This window comes from Poecilia formosa, unplaced genomic scaffold (assembly GCF_000485575.1).
Source record: "Poecilia formosa unplaced genomic scaffold, Poecilia_formosa-5.1.2 Scaffold84, whole genome shotgun sequence".
Classification (NCBI taxonomy): Eukaryota; Metazoa; Chordata; class Actinopteri; order Cyprinodontiformes; family Poeciliidae; genus Poecilia; species Poecilia formosa.
Window position 1 is genome coordinate 514,379 of NW_006800023.1, and position 24,777 is coordinate 539,155.

Genomic DNA, 24,777 nt, shown 5'->3' on the forward strand with positions numbered 1-24,777 from the left:
AATATGTCTGCATTGTCATTCATTTTCGGTAGTATGAGGGAAAAACAGAGTAAATAGTAAAAATTTAATGTAAATTAATGCTAGAAAGACAGCTATCACCGCCTGCCGATTCAGCTCCATGCACCAATAAAATGTGATAATGCTGACAGTCACCGTAAACATTTTTATGACCATAAAAAGTGGCACTTCTTTTCGGCAGGTGCGTCATAGCGTCGTTGATAGAGGGGGAAAAAAGACAACTGAAGTGTAGCTGTTTGTCTTATGAAATTTAATGATGATGATGGTTGAGACTTTTTTTTTATCATGTTGAAATAATACTGACAAAATATAGCAAATCAAACGGCACATGACAATAAATAAATAAATTTATTTTTTTAATTTTGAAAAATATTCCTTAATTGAACCCTATATAAGATCAAAACAGTAAAGTAATGCATTTAGTGCACCGTTAAAAAATAATGAAAGGAGACATTTTATTGACAGTTCTTTCTTTATTGCTTTTTAATATTGTTATTTTGACAAAGTAATCCAAAACTATTCTGCTGCACTGTTTTTACTATAAATATGGTGACTTAGAGGCCCATCAAAAAATATCTTGACTTTCTGATGTGATGCAAGTCCATGGCAAATGGTAAGCTATTTTTTTCAAACTTTGATAGAAGGACGCCCTCTAGTGTGTAACTATAAAAATACATAAAAATAATAAAAGCAGACTGAGTCTATTTTAAAACCTATTATTAAATGTTAAATCCTTAACACAGTTACTTGCGTGTTTTTAGTTAAGTCAAAAAAGCTAAATATGTCCAGTAAGATTAAAGTGTAACCTTACTTAACCTTTAATGTTATTAGATTCATTTTGTTTTGCCTCTTATTTGAGAAGCAATAGGCCCCTCTTGTGGCCAGCAGTGATTCTTTGCCTTTTATTTGAGACTAATTAGGTGATTTGTTTTACAGATGCAGCTAGAGACGAGATGAACTTAAGATGTAAAACCTTGGTCTTTTTAACCTTTCATCACAAGACCTGCTCTGTCCGTCATAACTCCTAACACAAGTTAGCACTAGAACTAAATGAAACTACGAATCCTTCACAGGGAGATTTGAAGGATCAATTAAACTGTAAAATGTGCAGACTTGATAAGTGTATTTAAAGCACATTCTCAGATCACTATAAACTTCAAATGGAACATCATTAATGAAAATAAATAGTTGCCCTTGACATTTGACCAGATTCACATGCACACACCAGGAATCAGCCATGTCTGCATTACTAAAAAAAATACTTAGATGAAACTGAGTTTATGACATCAAAGGTCATGTACCAAGTCCTTGGTATGAAGTTAGACACATAAATTAATTTAAGTTAGAGGGGTGACCTCAGCCATCTGCACATCTGGCCTCTCATTGGTTGTCAAGGAAATTATAAGTGGGCATTATGCATTCAAGACTGAAGCACAAGCTGCTTCTCTCCAACTGTGGCCCAAAGAGCAGTGACTTTGATACATGTTAGTTATATCTTAACACTACATGAACTCACAGTATTTGATGCAACTATTAGCTTTTATGCAATAAATTAAAACATATTTTAAATGGTGGTAGCATACTTCATACAAAAACATGAAAAATAAGATCAGACCTTTTTAGGTATAGCACAATGAATAAGGGATATTTGAATCTAATCACTGCAGAATGTTTGCAGATTTTTTTAATGTACATACTGCACTTGTTCAGTCACATATTTTCAGATTACTGAGATGCCGATGGGTTGGTGGAAGAATGGTCAGACATGGTCAACAGTCATATGGACGAATTAGCTGATGGATTAAATAATGAACAGATGAATGATCAATATGCATCTTCAATCATCAATCAACATAAAAGTAAGCTGATTGAAGCAACTTATTTTTAGAAAAGCAGATGTTTCACAAATAGACAGTTGCCAGGAAATAAGTATGCATGTTTTTTCCATACTCCGTCTTCTTTTTCCCATATTAAAACCTGCAAACTGCTCAAGTCAAATTCCATACTGTTCCAGGTCGTCAATAACAATAATGAGATTGTTTTATTATTCAAACAAAATGCATCTGTTGTGCTTAAAATGTATGAGCAACCTCTGAGAACCAGAAAAGAAACAAGCACACGAATCATGTAATAAAACATTAAACCCACAATGTTTACTATTATCAATATTTACTGTTTTCATAAAAATAAAAAAAAAACTTTTGCAAGAATTACAGCACATATGAAAATAAAAAAAAACCATGTAAAAACAATCAAACAATCAGATTATATAAATAAATGGATCTACTTGGGTCTTTAAATCTGTACATTTTTAAGAGACATCTTTGAGAATAAATAGCGTGTGACAACTGTAAACTGCTGCTCTACATCACAACACAGACAGCTCCCACATTTACATTAAAACCCAAAACTGCAGCAAGAGCCGCAGATGTCAGTTAAAACTGCTGTGGCACATCTCACAATACAAAATGACATTCGCATCAAAGTACTCAGATCAATACACTGAATGAAAAATTAGCATTGACTGTGTCCAGTATCCCTGCAAAGGTTTCCTGTGGACTTGTTTTGGCTTGTGGTCCCTGATGTAAGGAGAGCTGGGGAAAAAAAGGAAATACTTAAAAAGTGAACTGGTTAAAAACCGTGTGTGTGTTGTTTCTCCATAATTAATTCTATGTTTCAGCTGTTCTATGAAATTACTTTTTTTTATAGACTTGAATGACATTATCTAGCACCAATTACAACATAGCTGTAAAGTAAAATACCGTACAGCAGAAATATCTGTAAACAATCAAACTGTAAGTTTTATATTTAACTACAAATGTATAATAATTAAAAATGTCACCTTACTTACCTATAAAGATGTCATCACCATAAACTCAGCTACCGCTGGATGCGCAGCTCTTGATCTGTCCACAAGGGGGCAGCGTAGTGCAGGCTGACTGAGTTGGGGACAGTTGGGAGTTGGAAGGCTTTGAAGAGAAGGAAAGGCAGCTGGATTCTGTCCACCCAGATGGGATTTTCACTTCATCAGATAGCAGAGTCGCTTCCTCACGCTCATCCAGAGGAAAGACTCGGGACTCCCAAGGTGCCTGAGGCTGCAGGAAACACAGAGCAAATAATGTGGGTTTTTTTGTCTGTTTGCCGACAACCACAAATCGTTTCCGTACGATTTATCAAACGCAATAAATCGAGTGTGAGACACTGTCGTTTCTTTCAGCTATAAAACAAATCCGCTAAATGCTTTCTCCAGACCAGTCCTTTCACTTAATGCACTCTTTGACGTCTGCTTGGTTTCGGTGAAGCTCGGGGGTTTCAGCGTTAATCGTGGTTTGTTTGGGTGCTGAAGTGCATGAGGCAGAGCTGTGGTGATGAGAAAGTTGATTAGAAAAGCCTGGATAAGTAGCAGCTTGTTTCCTCTCCAATCACAGCAAAGGAGAAGAGAGTCCTACAATCAAAGCAGGATCAGGGGAAACAAGTGGAGACAAGTATCTGCGGAGACGCTCAAGAAGCCATCGAGGCTTCACAGCTTGCCTAAGCCTGTCTGGAAAAGGCTGAGGATATTAGACTCATTACTGCTGATTTATATTCCTGTCCTGAGCCAAAGGGTAAATAACATCTTATCATTGATATGGATATTATAGAAAACACATTTCAAGTAATGTTGAGCATTAAAAAGAAAATGAGGAGTTTAAAAACAAACTGACTGCAGCCTTATTCAAAATAACAGCAATTTGTTCGTCCGACAGCGGCACAGGTTTGCTCTGCTCACTGATGAATCCTGGAATGAATAAAGGGCATAACAAGCAATTTAACTGTAAGGACAAAAACAAATACACATTAGTGGCAGAAAGGAAACAAGAATTTGTCTCAACCACTGACAAAACCCCCCCAAAAAAACCTGAATATACAATTTGAGATTTGTCCTTTCTCTGTGGAATACTGTTATATTCTCCATTTTCGTTGAAGAATCATCGTCGTTTCAGGACCAGAAGCTTAAGATCGTACCAGCCACTCCTCCACCCGCGGCTGCTCATCAGAATCCAGCTGAGCACAACCCCACTCCACTGAGCTCTCGTCTCCTGATGTGCACATCCCGCCCCCGCTGCTCGATAGCCTGCTGCCAGATCTGAAGAGGAGAGAGAGAGAAGAAAAACGTAAGCCATCCACAAGAAGAACATTTCTCTACGCTCGGCTTTCACGCGGATTGTTTTTACATAAAGATTTTCAAGCGAGTCCGTTTGTGTGCAGCCACCTTGTCGAACGTCTCCAGCACTTCCTCTTTTCCCAGGAAGTCCAGCGGCGTTTCTCCTTCTGCTCCAGAGCCTGGTGCCTCCGAGCAAAGACTTCGTCACAGAGATCCTCAATCTGCACACGACACAGAACACACTGAACGGTGAAATCAAGAATAACATTAGCATGTTTACGCCAGGAAGACTGAACTTTACCTTCTGGTTCTCCTCTCCCATTTTAGGAGTCAAACCCTGGATGTCGACCACCCGCCACCTAAATAAAAAGTAGAGACGGTTCATTACTGTTATAATTTATAAGATCGTCTTATTTCTACATTTTCTGAACGGTGGAAAAAGAAACTTACGTGTGTCTCTTCAGCCAATTCAAGTCAATACGATCAGTAAAATGAGCACTACGTTTAAACTGAACTTGTTTTAAACTCCTTGGACAGCACTCGGGTTGTTTACCTCGGCGTCAGGATATCTTTGTACTGCAGTTTTTCCACTTTAGAAAGAGGAGGAATGACGGGAATGACAATGTCATCGATGTTGTACACTCGGCCTCTGTGGTGTTTGCGAAGGAAGCCCTAAAATGAAGCAGAATATGTTATTGCATAAGCAGAGTTAACATTTACTAATGTTTACATATTACAGTGGGTTAGCATTTCTATTTGTTCGATCTTTTGTGTGTGAAGATAACAACGTCCCGCACGACATTTGCAGTTATTTCATCTGACATAAACCTGCATGTTTTCGAAAACAGGCCAATTATTCATCGGAAAGTCCCATTCAATGAACTGTATCCACCACGTCCTGCAGATATGAATCAGCAGCAGCAGAATTAGAAGCATAAGTATGCCGCAACCACAAATAACATGGCATTTAGGCAGCAATATGGAAAAAAATCTCTATAATTGACTTGCTGCATAATAAAAACCAGGACCTTCAGGGGTAAAAAAAAAAAAATGAGTGTTTGGACTCTTCCTGAAATGAGGAAGAGGGGCATTAAATAAAGAACAGTTGCTTTGATACTGATAATGAAGTTATTGACTTTGTGCTTCTTCTTGTCTTTCACTTCAGTTGTAATTTTCTTTGATAGGTTTAACAAAAAAAAGAAAGAAAAGATTTGTTGCATTCAAGAAGAAACTTAAGTATGAATTTTGCTTTCCTAGCACTTGTTGGTAGCCAATAGTTAAGACTTTTGTCACATACTTACATACAGGTTGACACACAATTGAATGATACTGAGTATGTTACCCGTGAGCCCCGGCTGAGCGTGAACTGCCCATAGTTCTCCTCCAGCATGTCATTTGAACTGTCTCCAAGATCACACAGCTGGTACAAGACATCCTGATCATCTAGAAACAAACATATAACACACACTCTGAAAGTGAGACTATATCAAGGACATAGCTGCAGATAGCAGTGTAGCTCACAACTTAAAAAATGTGGTAAAAAAATATAACCAAGTACTGTAGATGCTAAATGATCAACAATGTATAGCCATGAGCTAATTTCATGTCACAAATTTGAACACATTTTTCAAACAAAAAAAAAATCCTCCTTTTCTGACTTAGAAGTGACAGAAAACTGTTAGATATTTCACTAAATTGTATTTGTTACAGGCAAGATCAAACGTTTAAAACTTGAGAAATCAGTATATTATTTTAAATAGTTTTTGTTTCAGTGGGAGTAATTCTTGTTTCACTTTTAAAACTGCAAAGCCTTAAATTATGTTATACATTGTGGTTTAAATACAGCAAGACCAAACTTTATCTTACTGTGGGAACTTTTTCAGTTCATCCAGTTACAGAGTAAGCAATGGAAGACATACTGAAACCCACCTTTAGTCAGCCTGCAGCGCCGTCCTCTCTTCCTTTTCCTCTTATTGGATCGTCTGCGCTGACTCCAAGCAGATCCTGGCGACCTGATTGGTGACACAGTCAAAACTCCCCTTTTCTGACGGCGCACATGCTGCTTGCATTTCCTACCTAGAAGTGCGCACACATGGCATAAATTAGAGTCTGTAATGTGTACTGTGGTTTTCATGCTGCTCTTCTAATACATTTTTTAGACCGGCAACAAATCAGTTTTTAGATTCATTTTTTTCTGATCACAACACTAGATTTTCATGTTACCTACATTTACCCCCACTATAGCGATTGTGTAAGGATTTACTTTTTTTTTTTTTTTTTTTTCAACTGACAGAGAAAATTTCAGAAGCCCTCAGCTGGAACAAAAGAGCCATAAATACTTTTAAGTTGTTATCTCTGAGATAATTAGAAAATTATCTCTGGAAAATAGAAGTTGTTGTCTTGTGATAACAAGATAATTGTTTGAGCTCATAGAGTGATAATGGCTTAAGAATGTGAATGTCTTCTTAACAGTTTAATAATCTTTGTTTGGGCTCCTTAAGATATTTCTTTGGCTTTGCGGTTTTAGATGCCAAGATGGTGTATTAATGGATGGCATGCAAACTACATGATCCATTCTAAATTGTTTTGCATCAATCTCCTACTCTTAGAGTGAAACTTTTCTTTAAAAAATAAACTAATTTCACTGTGATTTTTCATTAACGTGGTTCTAGTCCAACTCTACATGCAAATTGCAGTGAAGTTAGTCCCTATCTTTGATAATTTCACTCTATGCATCCATATGTATTTAGTCAGGATTTTCTAAAGCATTAGTCCATAATGAGCTGCAGGAATTGATCGGAAGTTTCAAATGGTTCTATTCAATTTCAGCTTCAATGATAACAGTATATTTATGTTGGGCTGTAATTTTGGGTAATTTACCATTGACAGACTGCCTTCCGCTGCTATTGACTAAAGAGAATAGGATCATTAAAACCGACATGAAATCATCCATGAGCATGTGACGTTTTAAGCTACTGTATATTCAATCAGGTTCCTTTGTGCCTACTAGTTGCACTCTTTCACCTCCGTTTTGTCCTGTCTTTACTGCCCCACGATACACTAAAACCAACCGTGGCGATATTAAAATCCCGTGGTGATCTTAGGAAGTAAAAGCAGAAATAAAATCCTAATTTATAGAAACTACAGAAGCACATAGACATATTCGAACATATGATATGATATGTGATATGTCACACAATTTCATGCAGGTCCAGTGGGACATCTGACATGAATGAAAACAAGGCTGGAGTTGAGGCAGGTCCAAGTTTAAATATCAAGTTATTACTGTTAGGTCATATTCATTATTTAGGCAGGCATGACAATACTGTGGCATATGCACAGGAATTTAAGTACCTCAACTTTACAATAAACATAAGTTTATAAAGTTATTTTTAGCGCAGTAAGAAGATCCACACGGCTCACTGTTGTTCTCCTGTACTTCTGTAATTTCCCCTGGCATGCTCTGCCTCAACTTTTTATTTGATTCTTGACTGACACTGATCCATTCTTGTCTTGTTACTGCTGGATGTCGGTTTCTGCTCCTCCCACTTGACTTTTGAGAATTTGACCATAATCTCCTAAAGGAGTTCAAATCTGGGAAATTTTCTCTTCCAACATTCTATTGTTATGTTCTCTGAGCAACTCTGTTGCCCAGTTCATCTGAGCCAGTGTTTGTGGCAGAATCTATAGTAACCCACAATCCCAGAATTGGACTGTATTGGAATCCAGTCAGAACTTCAAGTATTTCTAATAAAAGAAAAAAAGTGGCTTATTTGCTGTTCGTCTTGTCATAAAGTCATCAGTGTAAAAAAAAAAAAAAAAAAAAATTAATCTCACTGTGGGTAAAGATGCACTAACACCCACTAAAGGATTGACTCAGAGTTATGCAGTAAAGCTAGTTCAAGCTAGTTTTCATTTATTGGTTCAAGCATGGACTATTGTGGTTCTTTACACTTTTTCAGGAAGTGTAACAAGTTTAAAGTCTAAAGTCTGTAGATTTAGAAAGGTGGAGGACATAATAACCAGTCTTCCATTGTCGGCTTCTTTTTTTTTTGTACTCTCTCTACTTCTATTCTCTTAACTGCAGTGTTGTAGAACAAGGATCAAATCCGACAGCAGTAAGTCAATACTGCTGTAATCAAGTATGTATGATTTGGCTGAATTTACAATATTTCTCAATACAAGATAGATTTGTTTTGTATACTCCCAAATTATTATTAATTACTATTATTACTATTACTATTATTATTATTATTATTATTATTATCATCAATTCGTAAATTGCTGTCAACAAATTGACAGCAATTTGTTGACTTGTGAGGTTATTTTTATTTAAAGCAATAACGGCTGCAAATTGGTCTTTCGAAGCAAACATTGTGAAAGCAAGAAAACAGTGATAACAAGCACATCTGCTCATCTTTACAGCAGCCAGTCAGCTCATTATTTATTTTGTAAGAGTTGTTACAGGTGCAAATAAGTGTGGCAAGGCCGGTAATTCTTTAGATACCTGATGTCTGTACTTGATGTCTGTACAGTAGATTTTAGGTAATAGTTTGTCCTGATCACGTTGTCATTTTAAACAAAATTGGAGGGGGGGGTTGTTTGTTTTTTTCTCTCAGTGTCATAGTAAAACAGAATAAAATATTTTTGAGTCAACAGATAAAACGGGGAACAAACTGTGATGTGAACACAGTTCCTTCAGAAGGACCTTACTCTTGTGCCTTGGTGTGGAGCTGACTCGCCCATAGTTTGGTGGGTTGGACAGTCTAGAATTGATAATTAAAGGTCTCTGAACCCATTCTTCTCTGGCTTTGAATTGCTGAAAATGATGGCTTGTAGTAACGCCTGAGAGGAGAGAATACAATCTTTAAGAACTTGGTAAAAAATAATAATAATAATAATACAGTCACAGGAACCAAATATATTTGATCACTTACAATTCTCAATAGACCAAGAAAAAAAATTAGCTATTTTTTGAATAGGCTACAACTTTAAAAAGACGAGGCACACCATGATCAAAATGTGCTACATTGTATGAGATATCAAACAAGTCTAAATCATACTGTTGCAACGTTTGTATTACTTTTCAGTGTTGGAAGACATGCAGGTTTAGGTAAACAACACCTAAGCATTACCTTCAGATGGATCTGACACTGTGACAAAGGTCATGTGATCTCAGCTACTGTACAGTGAAACATTCCACCACTATGGTTCAATAATGACATTGCCTAACCTAATTTCTGTCATGTAAGAATGCAGAATGCTTGGATTGGCTCCAGATTTCCAAATAATCGAGTCATTCAACCAATATATAATACCAGATCTATAGAAACTCTTTAAGTACTACACATAGAACACTGAACTTTGCTACCAAGACGGTCGAGCAAACTGATGTAAAATGGGGCGCATCAAAAGTGGTACATACTTCACAGAAATTACGATTTTACATCTTAAAGGTAACCTTATAGAACAGGTGAATGGTAAAATGAATACAATTCTGAATTATTTCCATATGGGGGGGGGAAAAAACAATCTTAATTGGAAGTCTTACCAGAGGAAAGAGGCACCAAAGGGTGAAGTCTCGACCTGCAGCTGCAGCCAGGTTTTGAGCACAAACAAACAGAATCACAAGAGTTACACGTGGGGAAGTGAGTAGATACGGGCTTTCTTGATTTCTGGAACAAAAATAAAACAAAAGGAGGGAAAAACAGATTTTACCTCATTCTGTTAGCAAGTAGATAGAGTACAGTTTTTCCACATAAGTAATTAGCTGTCACATTTACTAACATGAAGACAGATACTAGAAGGATGCATATGCGTACGGTACATCTGCAGCAGGACAGACCAAGAGAAAGAGGAGCCTGCATTGGGCATACCGGTGAACTGGTGGTGTAGCAAGAGGTGACAGAGAACAATCTGCGTTTGTGGCAAGAGACCATGGGCCGGGTCCGGGCGCACACACACGATGCATCGACTCTGAAGAGCCTTCTGCCTTTCAGCCTCCTTCCCTTAGCACTCCCAGTTAGAAAAACATCATCTCCTCCAGGAGTACTGCGGGAATGAGATCAGATGAGATCATGAAGATGCCACAGTTGTGACTCATGCACTAAAACAGGCCATTTTTTTCAAGCTGCTGTCAGAATAGAAGTGTATCACTGGTAATAACGAGTGTATATATATATATATATATATATATATATATATCCTCTTGTTACTTTACAATTAATAAACATCAACACAAGGCTTTTATTTTCACTCACAATGAGGTATAAAAAAGGCAACCATGCAGTCAGACTAGACAAAGCTGTTTGGCTGCTCCGATTATAAAAAGTCATAAGCTGGATAATAAATATTAGAACATCAGAAAATAAACATTTTGCCTATTTCCCTAAAAGAATTTAAAGCAAGTCTTTAAATAAGTACTGGAAGATTACTGTACACCTAAAACTTACTGACTGAAATCTTTGATCTGCAACATGTGATTATCCCTAACGAATAAAAAGTATTGCCACTGTTGCATATTTATTATGGCTCATGATTATAAAATAAAAAATAATAACAATTCTGAGCATTCAAATAACACATACTTTTCATCTTTACGGAGAATGAGAGGTAAAAGAGGCAGAAGACATTATTCATGTCGGGCTGGAGAAAAAGAAAAATGTTTCACTGCTTTTCTTACCCAAAGTTATGGCCCATTAAATAACAGAAAAGCAGCACAGAACTGACATTTAAAATATTTCCCTCAGCCAAGTCAGAAAAACTACTGAGCTGGGAATTATAGCACCACCGCAAGCATGCAGGCGTCAGCAAATGACAATAGATTTAAGACTCAGTGATTAAAACTGTTTGATCTGCAACATTAGATTAAGACTTGAAATCCTGACTGTGCAGCCACATGGTGCCTTACCTTCTGTTTCCACTGCTGCTTGCCACAGCTTTATGTCAGGCATGTTGGATCTGTGTATGTGCTGGAGTTGCCTCTGTAATTATTAATGCTGATTGAGCAGCTGTGCAGTGTTGGCTTTTGAGTAGCTGTTTGTGAATACAAAGTAAAAAGAAAGAACACACTTGTCCACTTCTAAGGTTTTAATAATAATGACAACTCATATTTGATTCTTCAAACATTTTATCTTAAAATGTTATACTTTTTTTGATTATTATTTTGGCAACCCAGTCAACAGGCAGTTAATTTGTGGATTTTGATCTTTGGCAATGATTAACTAATCATGAACAGGTCAATATTTTTAGAAAACCAAAAGCTTTCACGGTTTAACAATCTGAAACAATAGGGCGTATAGTAACGCATTAAGCAGAGCGGTCATATTTTGTAGCTCTTGGTCACCATTAGGTTAGTTTTCTAATGCCATTTCCAAACAGCCTGGCCTACATTCCTACACAGCGAGAAAGATCATTCACAAGTGGAAAACCGCACAGCTGGTTTTTGTTCAAGGAAGGGACGGGCCTGGAAGTTCACACAAAAGTCAGAGAAATCCTAAAATGTAAAAAAAAAAAATAAAAAGAATTGTCCAGAATAAGTTTATCAACCATCTGCTTCTGAATTTCAGTTTTCCTCTAAGTAGATGTGAATGTTAAGTTGCGATACATCATGTGTTTCACCACTCATGGTGATATTTACCTAATGTCCTTTTAAATTTATGTCCTGGTGAGTAAAGTCAGCTAAAGTGTTTCAATAGAAATGCTTTAATTAGGTTGGGTTCTAATACCCATAACTATATTGAATAATTGCACATACAGAGATTTTTTGTTTTCATCTAGAATGCCTTTACTGAAACAGTTAGTGTTGCTGTGATCTTTAATGTAAACCTAATTGTATTTATATTTATAAGACTAAATAATAAGCCCGAGTCATCTTTTTATGGCTGTATTTTAATTGTTGTCAGCACAAGAGCTGAGACAATGAAGGGGACATCTGGGGCACAACAGACCTCAAGCTTGAAAAAAAAAAAAATTCTGCTGTCAACACTGTGCCGTAAAAGGGCAGCAAAGCAATCAAACATGCCATCACATCCCATAACATAATTTAAATTAATGAACCTTTCTGCTGCAAAACAAAAATTATTCATGAGCTGAAGTGACGTTACATTATGTGCGCAAAAACTAGAGACAAAAGAATTTGCAATTAGTGCTTTTAGTGTAATTAGCATCTGAAGCTAACTGTGGCATTTCTTTTATTTTCTAGACGGTAAACAGATTTTCAAGTACAGGACTATATTTCGTCTCGCTGTTTTCCAACTTTTAAAGTCCTTTATTCTCCATGTCAGACAGATAGAAAGTTCTAACATGAAAGGCAAAAAAAGCAACATTCTGTATTCTTTCCAGTTTCTACTGTAGCTGTTTGTTGTTTTCATGTTGCGCTCTGAACTTTTCTCCTGAGACGTTATACCGCTGTAACAGTGTGACATAACTTCCACGGCTCTAATTGTTGCCAGCAAAACACATAACTTCTGTCTTGTATTTTTTTTTCTTCCTATTTGTCACCAAACTATATCCAAAGACTTGCAAATGACTTGAAGGTCATCTTTGACCTTCAAGTCATCTATTGATAAATTTTAAACATTCATTTTCAAAATGTGTGCAACATTTTTTGGCTGTAAGGCCTCCTCTGTAAAAATCAAAGCTCCAACAGACTCAAGAATAATCTGGGTGGTCTGGGGTTTAAAAACAAAACCAAAAAAAGAAAAGAAAAAAAAGTTAAATCTGAATAATGTCTCTCAAATGAAGCCTTTGTTGGTTGATTAACATGTCATGTTGAAATGCGACAGAGCAACCACTGTAACCTAAGACATAATCTCAAATATAACCAAAAATATGCAGCAGAGCTGTGGTAACAAACTCCACCCAAACTCTAACCTCCACCCATAGCATGAGGCTGAAGCAGGATGAATATGCAGCTGTCAAAACAGACAATGGTCAGGCAGATTTTCTCAAAGTGTTTACAAGGTGATCTGAAGAATAGGGTATCCATTAACTGCAACTGAGGAGCAGCCCAAATAAGAACAGGAATTCTACACACCTTGTGAAGGTTCCCCTTTCCTTTGAAGACTGTTTAGAGAGAGGTGAAAAACTCAGGGGAAGCATCAGACTGTTTACAATCTGGCTGAGCTGGGCACTCTGCAGAGAAGGAAACACAGAAATCAAGTTAACCCAGAAACAAAATGAAAGCAGAGCTTCAGCCAACTGCTTGCAAACCTGTATCGTACTTCATATCAATAGAAACCGCTGACATTAAAGCCTGTGCTGCCATAAGACTATCAAAGCTGCAGAAGGTAGCTTTTATAAAAGTGTGTTGTTTTTTGTTTTTTTTTTACATTTTTCTTTAAAACGTTCACTATGTCATGACAATATAACATGAGACTGATAATCTGTGAAAAAAAATGAGCTCAACTAGTCTGAGCACTCACAGCAGGTAACTCTGCAGGGAAGGAGATGCAGCATAGCAGAGAGCAAGGGGGAGGTTGAGAGCAGCATGTACAGTAGGGTGATTGACAGTGGTAAGACCCGCCTCCTGGCTCTGATTGGTTATTTCTGACCAAGTGGTGCATTTCTGTAAATATGCAAGCTTCATTTATTCACATTTTATCTTTCTCTGTCATGACATAGTGAAATATTTAACAAATATGTTAAAATACATATATTATTTATAAAAGTTACCTCCTGCAGGTTTAATTCAAAAGGAAATACAAAACAGAAAATACTAAGAAATCACCCAAAAATGATGCTCCTCTGGGATGTGTCCATAAGTATGGATCTATTTCACTTTAGTGAACATTCAACATCAAGATTACACTCAACTTCAAAGTCCATTAAGACTGGGAATGCATACCGTGTTATATTAATATGCAATTCTACATCTGCCTCAGCCGCTACAACAATTAACACGCTCTTCCTCCCTCCTGGGATAATTAGAACCACCTGACATCATCAAGCAGAAGCAATTTATTCCCTCCACCTGCAGCTACTAATTTACCATAACAGCACATGGGTCGAACAGCGAGCACTGTGTAAGTGATGAGTCAAATCCTCACAGGCTGACACCGGAACACAACGTTCCAGTCAAGAAAGAGCTCAGCCACCGTACCTGTCTCTCGATGTTGTACAGGAGGCGCGTGGGACTGCAGGGCTCCGCGTCGGCGTCTGAGGCCGTGCAGGAGAGGCCGGCCATTTCTCTCATCAGGGTCTGCTGAATCTGCCTGTCGGTCAGCGGCTGGGATTGCGCAAGAACCACCCGGCCCTAAAGCGCACACAAAAGAGCACAGATGCAAAAAGACAGATCTTGTATGGTATCCTATGTTTTACTTACTGATTTAAATAAAAAATGTTCTACAAATCCACAGCACGTGGACGCAACAATCAGAATTGTGTGGTCGATTTCTGTTTTTAGGTTTTAGAAAAGACTCGACCTGCTGAGTGTGATTTAATTCAGAATTTTCTCAAATAATAATACTAGAGGACATAAGAGCATGATATAAATGGTGTTTGTTTTTTGTTTTTTTAACCCCTGCCTCCAGGGACACCAATAACAAAAAAGGAGAGGCGTCATATTGCTGTAAAGCTAAATTTACATTTTTTAAATAAAACCAAAATGAAAAGGATTAAAAAAAAGAAAACTTTTGTTGTAACATGTTGACCTTCCTATTAGCTACTCAAAGTCTCACGCTCTCGCTTTCCTGTAGACTGACTGACCCACAGACATGGGTATACTGAGTACAGCCTCAATATAGTTTTTTCAATCTCTAAGCTTCAGTTTTAAACACTTTACTGGTCCAAAACATAACTACCTGTCAGTGTTTTTCCGTTAGGAGCTGCATTCACACCCAAAGAGTTTTGGTTTAGGTTTTTGGATAAAGGTCAAACTTTTGAGTTCATCGCTGGTTGGGGTTGATCAAGCTGACTACCACCCTATTCCATCCACCAGCTGATTTCTCTGCGCATCTCTAACATCCATCATACCTTGGTGGAGCGTATGTGCTTGTGCAGCTCCACCAGTTGCTCTATTCTCCCGTCCAGTTCGGACATACGGAGCTGCAGCCAGATCCATCTGCTGCTCAGCTCCGCTCGTTCTTCCAGCCACTGCATCTCACTGCTGCTGCTGCTGCTGCTGCCGGCACAAGGTGAGAGATAGATGGTTGTTTTAATCTCATTTCCCAATGTGTCAGCTTCACCTTTGTGAAAACAAGCAGGCGACCTGACAGGAAGCGATTATTTTAAAGGCCGCACTCGGAATGAACAAAGTGTGTGTAATAAAACTGACTGTGTGTAAAAGGTTACAATAGGAGCAAAGCAAGTGTGTGTGTGTGTGTGTGTGTGTGTGTGTGCGTGTGTGTGTGTGTGTGTGTCTGTGTTTGTGTGTGCTTTGTGAGGCTGAGTTCAGTACCACAGCAGTTGCCATGGCAGTGCTCTTGGACCTTGGCTTGCAGGGACTCCCCCACTTCAAACACTCTGATCCAGAGGGAAAGGTTAGGATTCCTGGCATAAAGCTATAGACTGCACACTCCCCAGTTAAATTCAATTTAATTAAATACCTAAAGACAAGATTAAGTCATACAGAAAAGAAAATATCAGTGAAAGCCACCCTGTCAGTGTGCTTCAGTGAAGTCTGTTTGTTAAGAGGCTAATTGCCCCTTCCCAAACACAGACAATGCCCAGTCTTGGCTTGCCCTTTTTCGCTTTCCACCAGCATAATGAGGAAATTCCAGGAATTTTTTGCCAAGCGCTGGCTGGAGGAGAAGGGGAGTGAACAAAGGAGGAATGACTTTTTTGATCATCTTTCCGGGAATGTTCCCCAAACTGTGTATTTATCACAAAGTTAATGAAACCAAGTAAAATATCAGCTGACATCCTGTGAATACAAGTCAGAGTGAGAACGCTCCTGGTTCTCGCAGCTAAAGTGAGAACCCCGAGCTGAAACAAGAGGCTTTACCTCATTTGACTGTCTTGACTCATGCAAAGGAAGTGATGCAATCAAACTTAAATATTGTCAAAGAATCTTCTGACCACATAGAATATGTAATCTGTTAAAACAGTATTGAGAACTCTTTAATTTTTTCACACTTTTTCCAAAGACTCTCTTGTTAAGAAAATAATGTAATACTTTCTGTCTCCAGATGTGTAAAGCTAGATAAAATGAAGAGGATTTTTTTTCTCTCTCTCCATTTTTACACACCACTTTGTGTAGGTCGATCAAAAGAGACCAACAAAAATAAGGTGAAGTTTATGGTTGAAACATGTCAAAACATGAGTTCAAGGAGTATGAACAGTTCTGTAAGGCACTGTAACTAACAAACTGAGTAAACAAGCTCCAGCTACAAATGCAAAACTTAACCAATTACACTTTTAAAGCTGCATCCCATCAGTGCTTCAACTGTTCCCACACTGTGAATGCAGAGAGTTAAGTATTTCCACATTTTTTTTGAACGGACTGTAATGATCCATTTCCTCACAAGAAACAAGCAAACCACTTAGAGAAGGACCAAGCTATAAAATTCGTAAAGTGGAGGTTTAGAGTTAAATCACAGGGAACTGCTCCATACCAGGAAAAACTGTGGGGAAAAGGAACTGGTTGACACTTCGAATCTGGACAAGAAACACAAACCCACAACCCAACACACAAATATGAATATATTGGTTTCCACTTGCAAAAACTATATATTTTTTTTTTGTGACTTCTCAAGTTTGCCAATTCCTTTACATTAGGAGCTAGAGCGATCAAGTTTCCCGTTTGATCAAAGTGTCCTGTAAAAGCATTCGCCAGAGCAGCTGCTGTTGCCCTCAGGCCGTGTCTTGTGGAAATTCCAGAGTTTACATAAGGATCTACATTCTCCAGGGAATGCACGCATTGTGTTAGCCATGTTTTAGGAATGCTGGCTGTGCAAACACCAATATCAGATGCTAATGACAGGTACAAATGTCAAACCCATAAAACCCTGCTTTTCAGCACTGTTTTAGCACAGAGGAGGAAGTGATGTCACTCTTGCTCCTGATTGAAATAATTGTTGCCCGCTCATGCACAATGCCAAGAAAACATCTTTTTTTTTTTTTAAACTGTTCATATGTCTTCTACTATTAAAGTTCCAAAAGAGAAACAGAAATCAGCTCAAGTCAGTATCAGTAAATCAAAGTTTACCACAAAACTGGAGATTGGAGAAAAGCCACAAAACCCTCATCAGCGCCTGTCTAATATAATTTGTTTAGCTCATGGTCTCAATCCATGGCTTTCTTTTTCCCTGGGGTAAAAATATGACAAGGCACAGAACAGAGGCCCATTTCACTGAGCTGCTCTCTACAAGGGGAAAGACAAGAACACATGGCGTTCAAATAAGGCAGATGGGTCATGGGTCAAAGAAAACATCTATTTTCCTAAATCTGCCCATATTTCAAGTCAGAGTAATAATCAATCAATCAAGTTTATTTGTACAGCACATTTCAGCAGCGAGGGGGTTCAAGGTGCTTTATATAATAAAAACAGAAAATTACAATGAAAAGCATTAAGAAAAGCATTTGTAACTGTGATAAACAAGGCTGGACTGTGGTAACAACGTCAAGAAAAAAGTTCTTGGTTCACGAACTACAAGAGTGACGTCATGAAATTTCCTCACTGACAATGTAAAGGTTCAGACATATCAGTCCTGTTTAGTCCACTTTGATCAAACTCTAGTTTGTTTGTCTAGAAAATCTGGTTTGTTTGGGGAGGTGTGAGAGCACAATCGAACTCTGATGTGGACCAAGAAAGTGAATCTGAACTACCTGAAAAGCATAATTCTGCTCAGCAAAGTTTTTAAATCAACCTGCCTCTGTCAGGATGTAGAGGATGCAGGGACTAAATAAGGACGGCACCTCCGGCGTTCAAAGCAAACACTGAGACGCACATTGTCAACTAGAAACAGTGAAGAGCTGAGACATGATGGCAGAGTCTGGGTGGGACGCTGCTGGCTCGCTGGCAAGCCCGTGTTTATTTCCTAGCCTGCGGGTAGAGAGGGAGCTGGCTCGTCAGACGGATCTGTTATGACTGCCGCATGGAAAGAAACAACTACGTGTGAGCGCTTAGCTGAGAAAAAAAAAGAAAGAACGTCAGAACACCCACCACAGCAGAGAGCACAAAACATGTACTTATGACAGCCAGAGCGTGAATGTCTCTGAAGGCCAAGTTAAACATGCAAGCAGCAACTGGGGATTCACAAAATCCCAAAGCTAATACTAGTACAACATGAAAATCTGTTCGTTTCAGAAATTCACCATTCAGACCCCACTTAACGTTTTTTTTTTTTTTTTTTTTTTTTTTTAGTTTTTCTTACGGGTTGCCTTCCATCCCCTGAAATAAAGCGAGACAACACCTATGTGAACTTTCCACATAGGTCTGAACTGACAACATGGGCTCCAATTCCTGCAGCCAAATCCTCTGCACTCCGAGTGTTCTTCAGCATGAGTAGTTAACTTCACATCTGACACTGAAATGATCTAATTTTATGCTTCAAAGGATTTCCAGCGTCTAGGAGACCGAGCTGGTTTATTTAGCTGCACGGACCAGCTGCACAAGCAAGATACTCACAGTGGCCCTTTGTACACAAACACACACTAGAGCTTACATTAAAGGGGTGCATTCTTTCTCTGGAAAGTCCTCCCCTTTAAAGTCCATGCTTTTCGACACATTGCAGATCAGAAGTTGTCATACGCCAGTGGTAAAACTGTTTTATCTTCTCTCCAGTTGGAAGGATTAGAAGCAGACCATCTTTGTGAATTAAAAACGAGCATTAAACATATATAAAAACAGTACATTTATTGAATAGAAAGTTTTCTATTCATAAAAGGTACAAAAAAATGAAAAGCTGGAACACAATTGAACACAATTAGCTTTAGCCCAGATAGAGCAGGCCAGCCTTCAGGCTTCTTTGACCCTACTGAAAATAAAAGGAACATGCTTAAAAGCTGAGGCAGTGCCAGGAAACCAAGACCTCGTCAATGACTGCAAAAAGTTTCTCTATGATTTACTAAGGAACACTGAACCAAATATCAGTGAGGTTTTTACATAATTCATGCCGTATGCATATTTTTTATCCTTCCCAGTGAATTGCAATTCACTGGGTTGTTAGAGTCGCTCAAAGCCAATCTAGACAGCAGGATAATATAAATAGCAAACTGACAAGATTACCAACTTGATGATACTCACAAAGGCGAAAGCATGTCTTCCTCTAACTCATCGTCAGAGCTGCTGCTGCCTGTGGCCTCCGAGTCCAGGGCTTCCTGCAGGCCTCTGAGAACCATCTGGTTGGACTCGCAGAAATCCGCCACCTCGGCGAAAAAAGCCGAGGCTGCGATCGACTCTTCCCAGGGAAAACAGGGGTTGCTGCAGCTTTGTGGCGGCGTGGCAGAGTCCAGACCGTCAGGAGGAACATCTTCGAGCTGGAAGTGCTTCTTCAGGCCCTCCAGCTGCTGACTGCAGTGCTTCAAAGCGTGCTCGCCCAGCAGGGCTTGAAGTCTCCTTTGCAGCCTGCAGGCTCGACCTTGAAGCTCCGCGTGGCGGGAGAGCTGCTCCTTCGCTGCGTTCTCCAGCGGATTTCTAGATTCCAGCCGCTCGGGGTTCACAAAGCCAGTCCCGAACTGCCTTAGAGCCGCAGTAGGAGGAGGACAGAGCTTCTCTAATTCCTCATACATCATCTTGGGCTGGGTCGCATACATGGAAGTGAGATTCTGAGAGGCTTGCTCGCCATGGGAATAGGAGGGACAAACACTGGGAAAAATGAGAGAGGAGTGGAGCACATCACCACCATCTGGCCCGCATTCAGGCTGAACGCTTTGTCCGTGCAGGAGCAAGGCCTCCTGGCTATTGTGCTCTGGAAGAGGGATTAGAAACATGTCCGTTGCACCTGGAAAGACTGTGGCCACTTGACGAGATTCCCTCTGGCATTTACTGAAGCAGGGCAAGCTGACGAGTAAACCGGGAGCAGGCCGGGCCACCATCTCACCCTGACCATGACACGCAGGGCCGCACGCGAAAGGACTGGGGTTCGCTGGGGGGTCTACGGGGTCCAGGTAGCCGAGTGAGCAAAGGTTCAAGCTGATTTTCTGCAGGTCGCCGTCATCTGCCGGTCTCAGGTGAGGCTCGAGCTCTACGGTGCACAGGATGGCGCTCGCATCCGAGTCCACGGCGACAGAGGCGGGAGGAGAGGAGAGGTGGATGCCGTGGTCATTTTTCAGGATCTTGGTCAGGGCCGGGGCCATTCCCCTCTCAGAGCCAGGCGGGAGGCTTCACGGGGCGCGCCCTGAAGGATCTGACACAGAGCAGTGCGCTTCGTTAACCTCAAATGATAAACACATTTGTATTTCAACGACAGTCAGACTGTACCACTGAGAAAACACACGAAGGGACGCGAGTAGCAAAAACAAAAATAAATAAATAAATAAATAATGTTTTATTTTTGTCATTTTTAAAAAATAATATATGTATTTTAATTTTTAATGTCCTGATTTAAGTGTAAGATTATATTAACGTAAAAAGTTAAAATAAAGATACATAATTTAAGTGTATGTGTAGGTACAAAAAAAACCTCATGCTTCCTGGTATTCATATTTACTCTAAAACTGAGCTTCTCTGTGGACAGACCACCTCTGTCTAGAGTGGTGCCCCTTTTTACATCAATAGGACTGCTACCGGCTAGATAGCCGGTACATTGTCTAGCAACCATGACAACTTAATAGACGCACTGAAAGCATGAGGACAGTGACGCCTGACAGCATTAGAGACGGGTGAACCTTTTCATATACGCAAACAGGGAATAAAGCGGTTTTTTTACATCTGTTGCTTCACACTAGGAATGTGGCAGCTGCAGAAAATGTCCTCCATATGTCTGTTTGTGGCAGTTCTTGAAGCTCTGGCTCCCGCCACTGTCCACAACTTGTGAAACTGTTGAAAAGGCTTTTTGACTTACAATCCTCTAATTGTTGTGGCTGTCCTTGCTGCTTTTGCACCTTTCACTTCTACACTTTTTTCCTCCTACTCAACGTCCCTAAATCTCCCTGGCTACAGCACTCAGTAAATTACCAGTTTCCTTAACAGTGAACTTGTGATGACCGTCTTCTGGTCGGCTGTCAAGTCATTGCTGTGCAGACCAGGGGTGTGCAACCTTCAAATTTCAAAGACTCATTTTTGCCCTCATTGCAGTTTAACAAAGTCTTATTTGAGCCACAACTTGTAATCTATCAATATTTAGCCGGTACATTTTAAAGCCTAGAGTTAGGCTTTAAAATAAATAACGTAAATCTTTTTTGCAAAAAGAGAGATGGGTATATTTTTATTATATGGCATATTGTTATTTGTGGAAAATGAAGAAAAACAAAATTGCATAGTTTCCAACCTAATGACAAGATAAAACTGTTCTAAAAATACTAATGGTACTTTTAGTGCCATTCATTTGTGGAAATCTAATGCAATTATTCCATGAAAAAAAAAAACCATGAAAAATTGCTAAAATTGCATTTTTATTATATTTGTATTTAGAAACATGTCAGTAAATCGGTTTCTTTTTATTTTAAGCCAAAAGTATGAGAGTCATTGTGGAAGATATAAGGAGCCACAGTTGCAGACCCGTAGCATGAACATGACGTAAGACTTTTGTATTAATGGTCTGATACAATGTTCTAACATTCTGAATTTTTTATTATTATTATTATTATTATTATTATTATTATGTGTGAACCATAATCATCAAAATGAACAGAAATAAACACTTGAAATATAGCAAACATCAATGTATAAGTTTAATCTGGAACTGAATTACAATAATAAATACATTTCCTGTGTTATGTGTGTCTTTTAAAACGTTGTTCTCATTGACCCCCCCCCTCCCACTCCTTTTTTTTTTTTTTTACTTTAAGCATCTGCCCCTTTAAGTCTCTGCACGCCCCTGCCAACGATCCAATGGTAACCAAGTACAACGTAAATAAACTGCAATAAAATTCGTCAACGGTGGTTAACGGTTAAAGAAACAGTTATTTCAAGACACCCTAAGAAAACCCGAATTACCCACCAGCCTTTTCTGCACTGTTTCATTCAGCGGGTAACTGTTTTACTATTTTTAACGGACTCGTCAGTAAATCTAACTTTTCCTTTAAGCTACTTAAACTTTAACCCAAACGGCTAAACTGACGGTCTAACTTATGAAAACTAAACGTTAGAGGGGTGCCTTTCAACTCCAGAACAAGTCAAAACTGAGCTTTACTGTAGTTTTACCAATAAATAAACGCGTAACTGCCCCGGCAGAGCCATGCATTGCGAAACATATGAGCACTCCCTAAACATATGAACACTCCCTAAAGTCTGTGTCCAGCTACTCACCTGACCGCTCATCGGACATCGTATGTTTCAGGGTTAGAGATCTAGAGCTGAAGATTTTCGAGCGTTTGAGAATCAAAACACAGCAGCCTGGGTGGCGTATATTGACGAAGATCGAGGTTCTGACTCGCACTGTTATTAAATATAAACTATGAAAACAATACGTTTTTCCCTTGAGGAGATTTGTCCCATCCTGCTCCCTCCTGCTAGCATCCGCTCCCCAGATCTCCTCAAGCCAACTGCAGACAGAGGCAAGATTCTAGGATCTGATCGACGAGGGGCTGAGCCAGACCCCTGCTGCCTTCACGGTCTGTTCGAAAGCTCGGAGCTGTCACTACTCCCTGCGACTCATCTCATTCTCTGAAAATATCGTTTCTCTTCAAATGGCTCTTAATAAAATATTTCAAGGACAAAGGCAGCGCGAAAACGAAAGAGCACACGTTGTTAATATAACATATTTCAAATTGGTCATAGATTGGCTGCTTATTTCACGCTTAAAATATTTGTAAAGAGAAATGGGTCAGCACCAAATGCCAGTGAATATTAATATTTATGTATTACCTGTGCTATTGTTAGTGGTAGCAGTAGCAACTGTACAAATTAAATTAAATTCAAAAATACGTTATTGATCCCAGATTAATATGGGGTTCCATACAATCTTGTTAACTTGTAAATATTAAAGAAAATGGGGTGTTTCAAAAAAATGTTGCCTCAAAGCAACAATCAACTTGGAGATATTAAATATTTTACATTTTTATGAAATAAATGATGTTTAAGAAAATAAGCTTTTTTTCCTCTCTCTCTCTCTCTTGTGTACCATTAAAGTACACTGTTGTCAAAAGGCAAAAAACATCATTAAACTTACAAAAAAGATTTTGTTAAATGAAATTTATATTGATTTATATTTATATTGATTGTGTTTATTTTCACTATATATATATATTTTTTTTTTTTTATTTTTTTTTTCCATTCGGACATCTGAACCACAGGAAATAAAATAGATAATAGAGTGGAATATTTCTGTACAGTAGTAATTGCTTAGACACATACCACAAAGTAGCAGGGGTTTTTTTTTTACTTAAATGAAGATAATGAAGAAAATAAAAATAACTAAAAGTACATTAAGCAATAAAATATTTTTGCAGAGAAAAAAAAAACAGGCATAAATATCCAATTTTTCTGCAGGTCATGTATATTTTATTTCTGCTGCCAGCTGTTAAACCACCGACCTGCTCTGCTCCACATATCTGCTGCCTGAACACAGACTGACCCGCTCCCAGGTTAAATGTGGTGCCCAACATGTAGAAACTGACCACTGTTGATCGTACATAAGAACTTATGAAAGCAGACAGATTTTGCTGAGACGTAAAAATGTACTCGTGCCAGACAGCATAGGAAAAATACAGGAGACCCTGAATGACGCCAGTGATGGTGACTCTCAACTGGCTACTGAGCCGAGCACTGGAAAGGGACTGTCCATTTATAACCCTACGCCGAATGTGCATTCCTAGATAGACTACAGTGATACAACTAGATGTCATCATCACAACAAAAGAGAGATAAAAATGACCCTTCTTTATGATAACCATAATAGCATATATATCCACAGTCTGGTTCAGCAACTCTTCCACCAGTATGGAGACGGGTGCCTGTTTCACCGGAGAAGTCATGTTGAGTTCAGATCCAGTAGAATAGGGAGCCATAATGACCAAGACTAAATCCAGTCAACCATAAATGTTTTCTAAAAGCAAAATGCAGAAGATGATTGGTTTGATGTTCTTCTTAAACCAGATGAAGATGGCTCTATGTGCAGGAACAATCTGAGTGTAATAGAAGAAGTTCAGCCAGACAGAGGAGGAAACGCTGCTGGACAAACAGCCAAGTGCGATCACAAGGTATACTTCAGTGATCCTGTCAGCAGTTTTCTCAGATAAAAACATCTTAAAAACTGTTAATAAATAAACAATGGTGCTGACAACCAAAGAGCCCAGAAGTATCTTCAGAGGTTGCTTGATCCTTTCTCTGCAGTGCGGACACACGATGCAGAAGATGTAAAATGCATTAATTATGAAGTTGATTACGCCGACAGGCCCATTGACCAGGGCCCAGGTTAGGTAGTTCTTCTCTTTGGTGATGTGTTTCTTCTATTTTTATGTGTAGGTTTTCCTGTCTTCTCTGTGAAGAGACCCGCTCTTATCGACTAGACAATGACATCAGATGTGCAATGGAACAATTTGAACATATTTACATATTATGCAAACGGATT

At 38.8% G+C, this 24,777-nt stretch overlaps 2 protein-coding genes across 6 annotated transcripts; both read right to left on the reverse strand.

Annotated features, from left to right (window-relative positions):
* Positions 1-1,685: 1,685 nt before the first annotated feature.
* On the reverse strand, positions 1,686-22,784 carry kansl1l (KAT8 regulatory NSL complex subunit 1-like). Of its 5 annotated transcripts, none has more exons than XM_007557110.2 (16): positions 22,515-22,784; positions 19,350-20,451; positions 15,137-15,281; positions 14,265-14,417; positions 13,200-13,297; positions 10,039-10,213; positions 9,714-9,837; positions 8,876-9,007; positions 6,092-6,238; positions 5,505-5,605; positions 4,716-4,834; positions 4,464-4,521; positions 4,271-4,383; positions 4,024-4,144; positions 2,870-3,113; positions 1,686-2,612 (listed from the first exon to the last, which is right to left on the reverse strand). In XM_007557110.2, the coding sequence occupies exons 2-15, from the start codon at positions 20,399-20,401 to the stop codon at positions 2,895-2,897; spliced, it is 2,757 nt and encodes a 918-aa protein (XP_007557172.1). In that variant the 5' UTR covers positions 20,402-20,451; positions 22,515-22,784; the 3' UTR covers positions 1,686-2,612; positions 2,870-2,894. The 5 variants fall into 5 exon arrangements, with proteins under 5 accessions (XP_007557172.1, XP_007557171.1, XP_016529390.1 ...); XM_007557109.2 differs by having other exon boundaries at positions 15,137-15,284; XM_016673904.1 differs by having other exon boundaries at positions 15,137-15,287.
* Positions 20,429-24,476, reverse strand: tas2r201.1 (taste receptor, type 2, member 201, tandem duplicate 1). The gene is made up of 3 exons (XM_016673880.1): positions 24,241-24,476; positions 23,741-24,135; positions 20,429-20,527 (listed from the first exon to the last, which is right to left on the reverse strand). The coding sequence occupies exons 1-3, from the start codon at positions 24,449-24,451 to the stop codon at positions 20,429-20,431; spliced, it is 705 nt and encodes a 234-aa protein (XP_016529366.1). The 5' UTR covers positions 24,452-24,476.
* Positions 24,477-24,777: the final 301 nt, after the last annotated feature.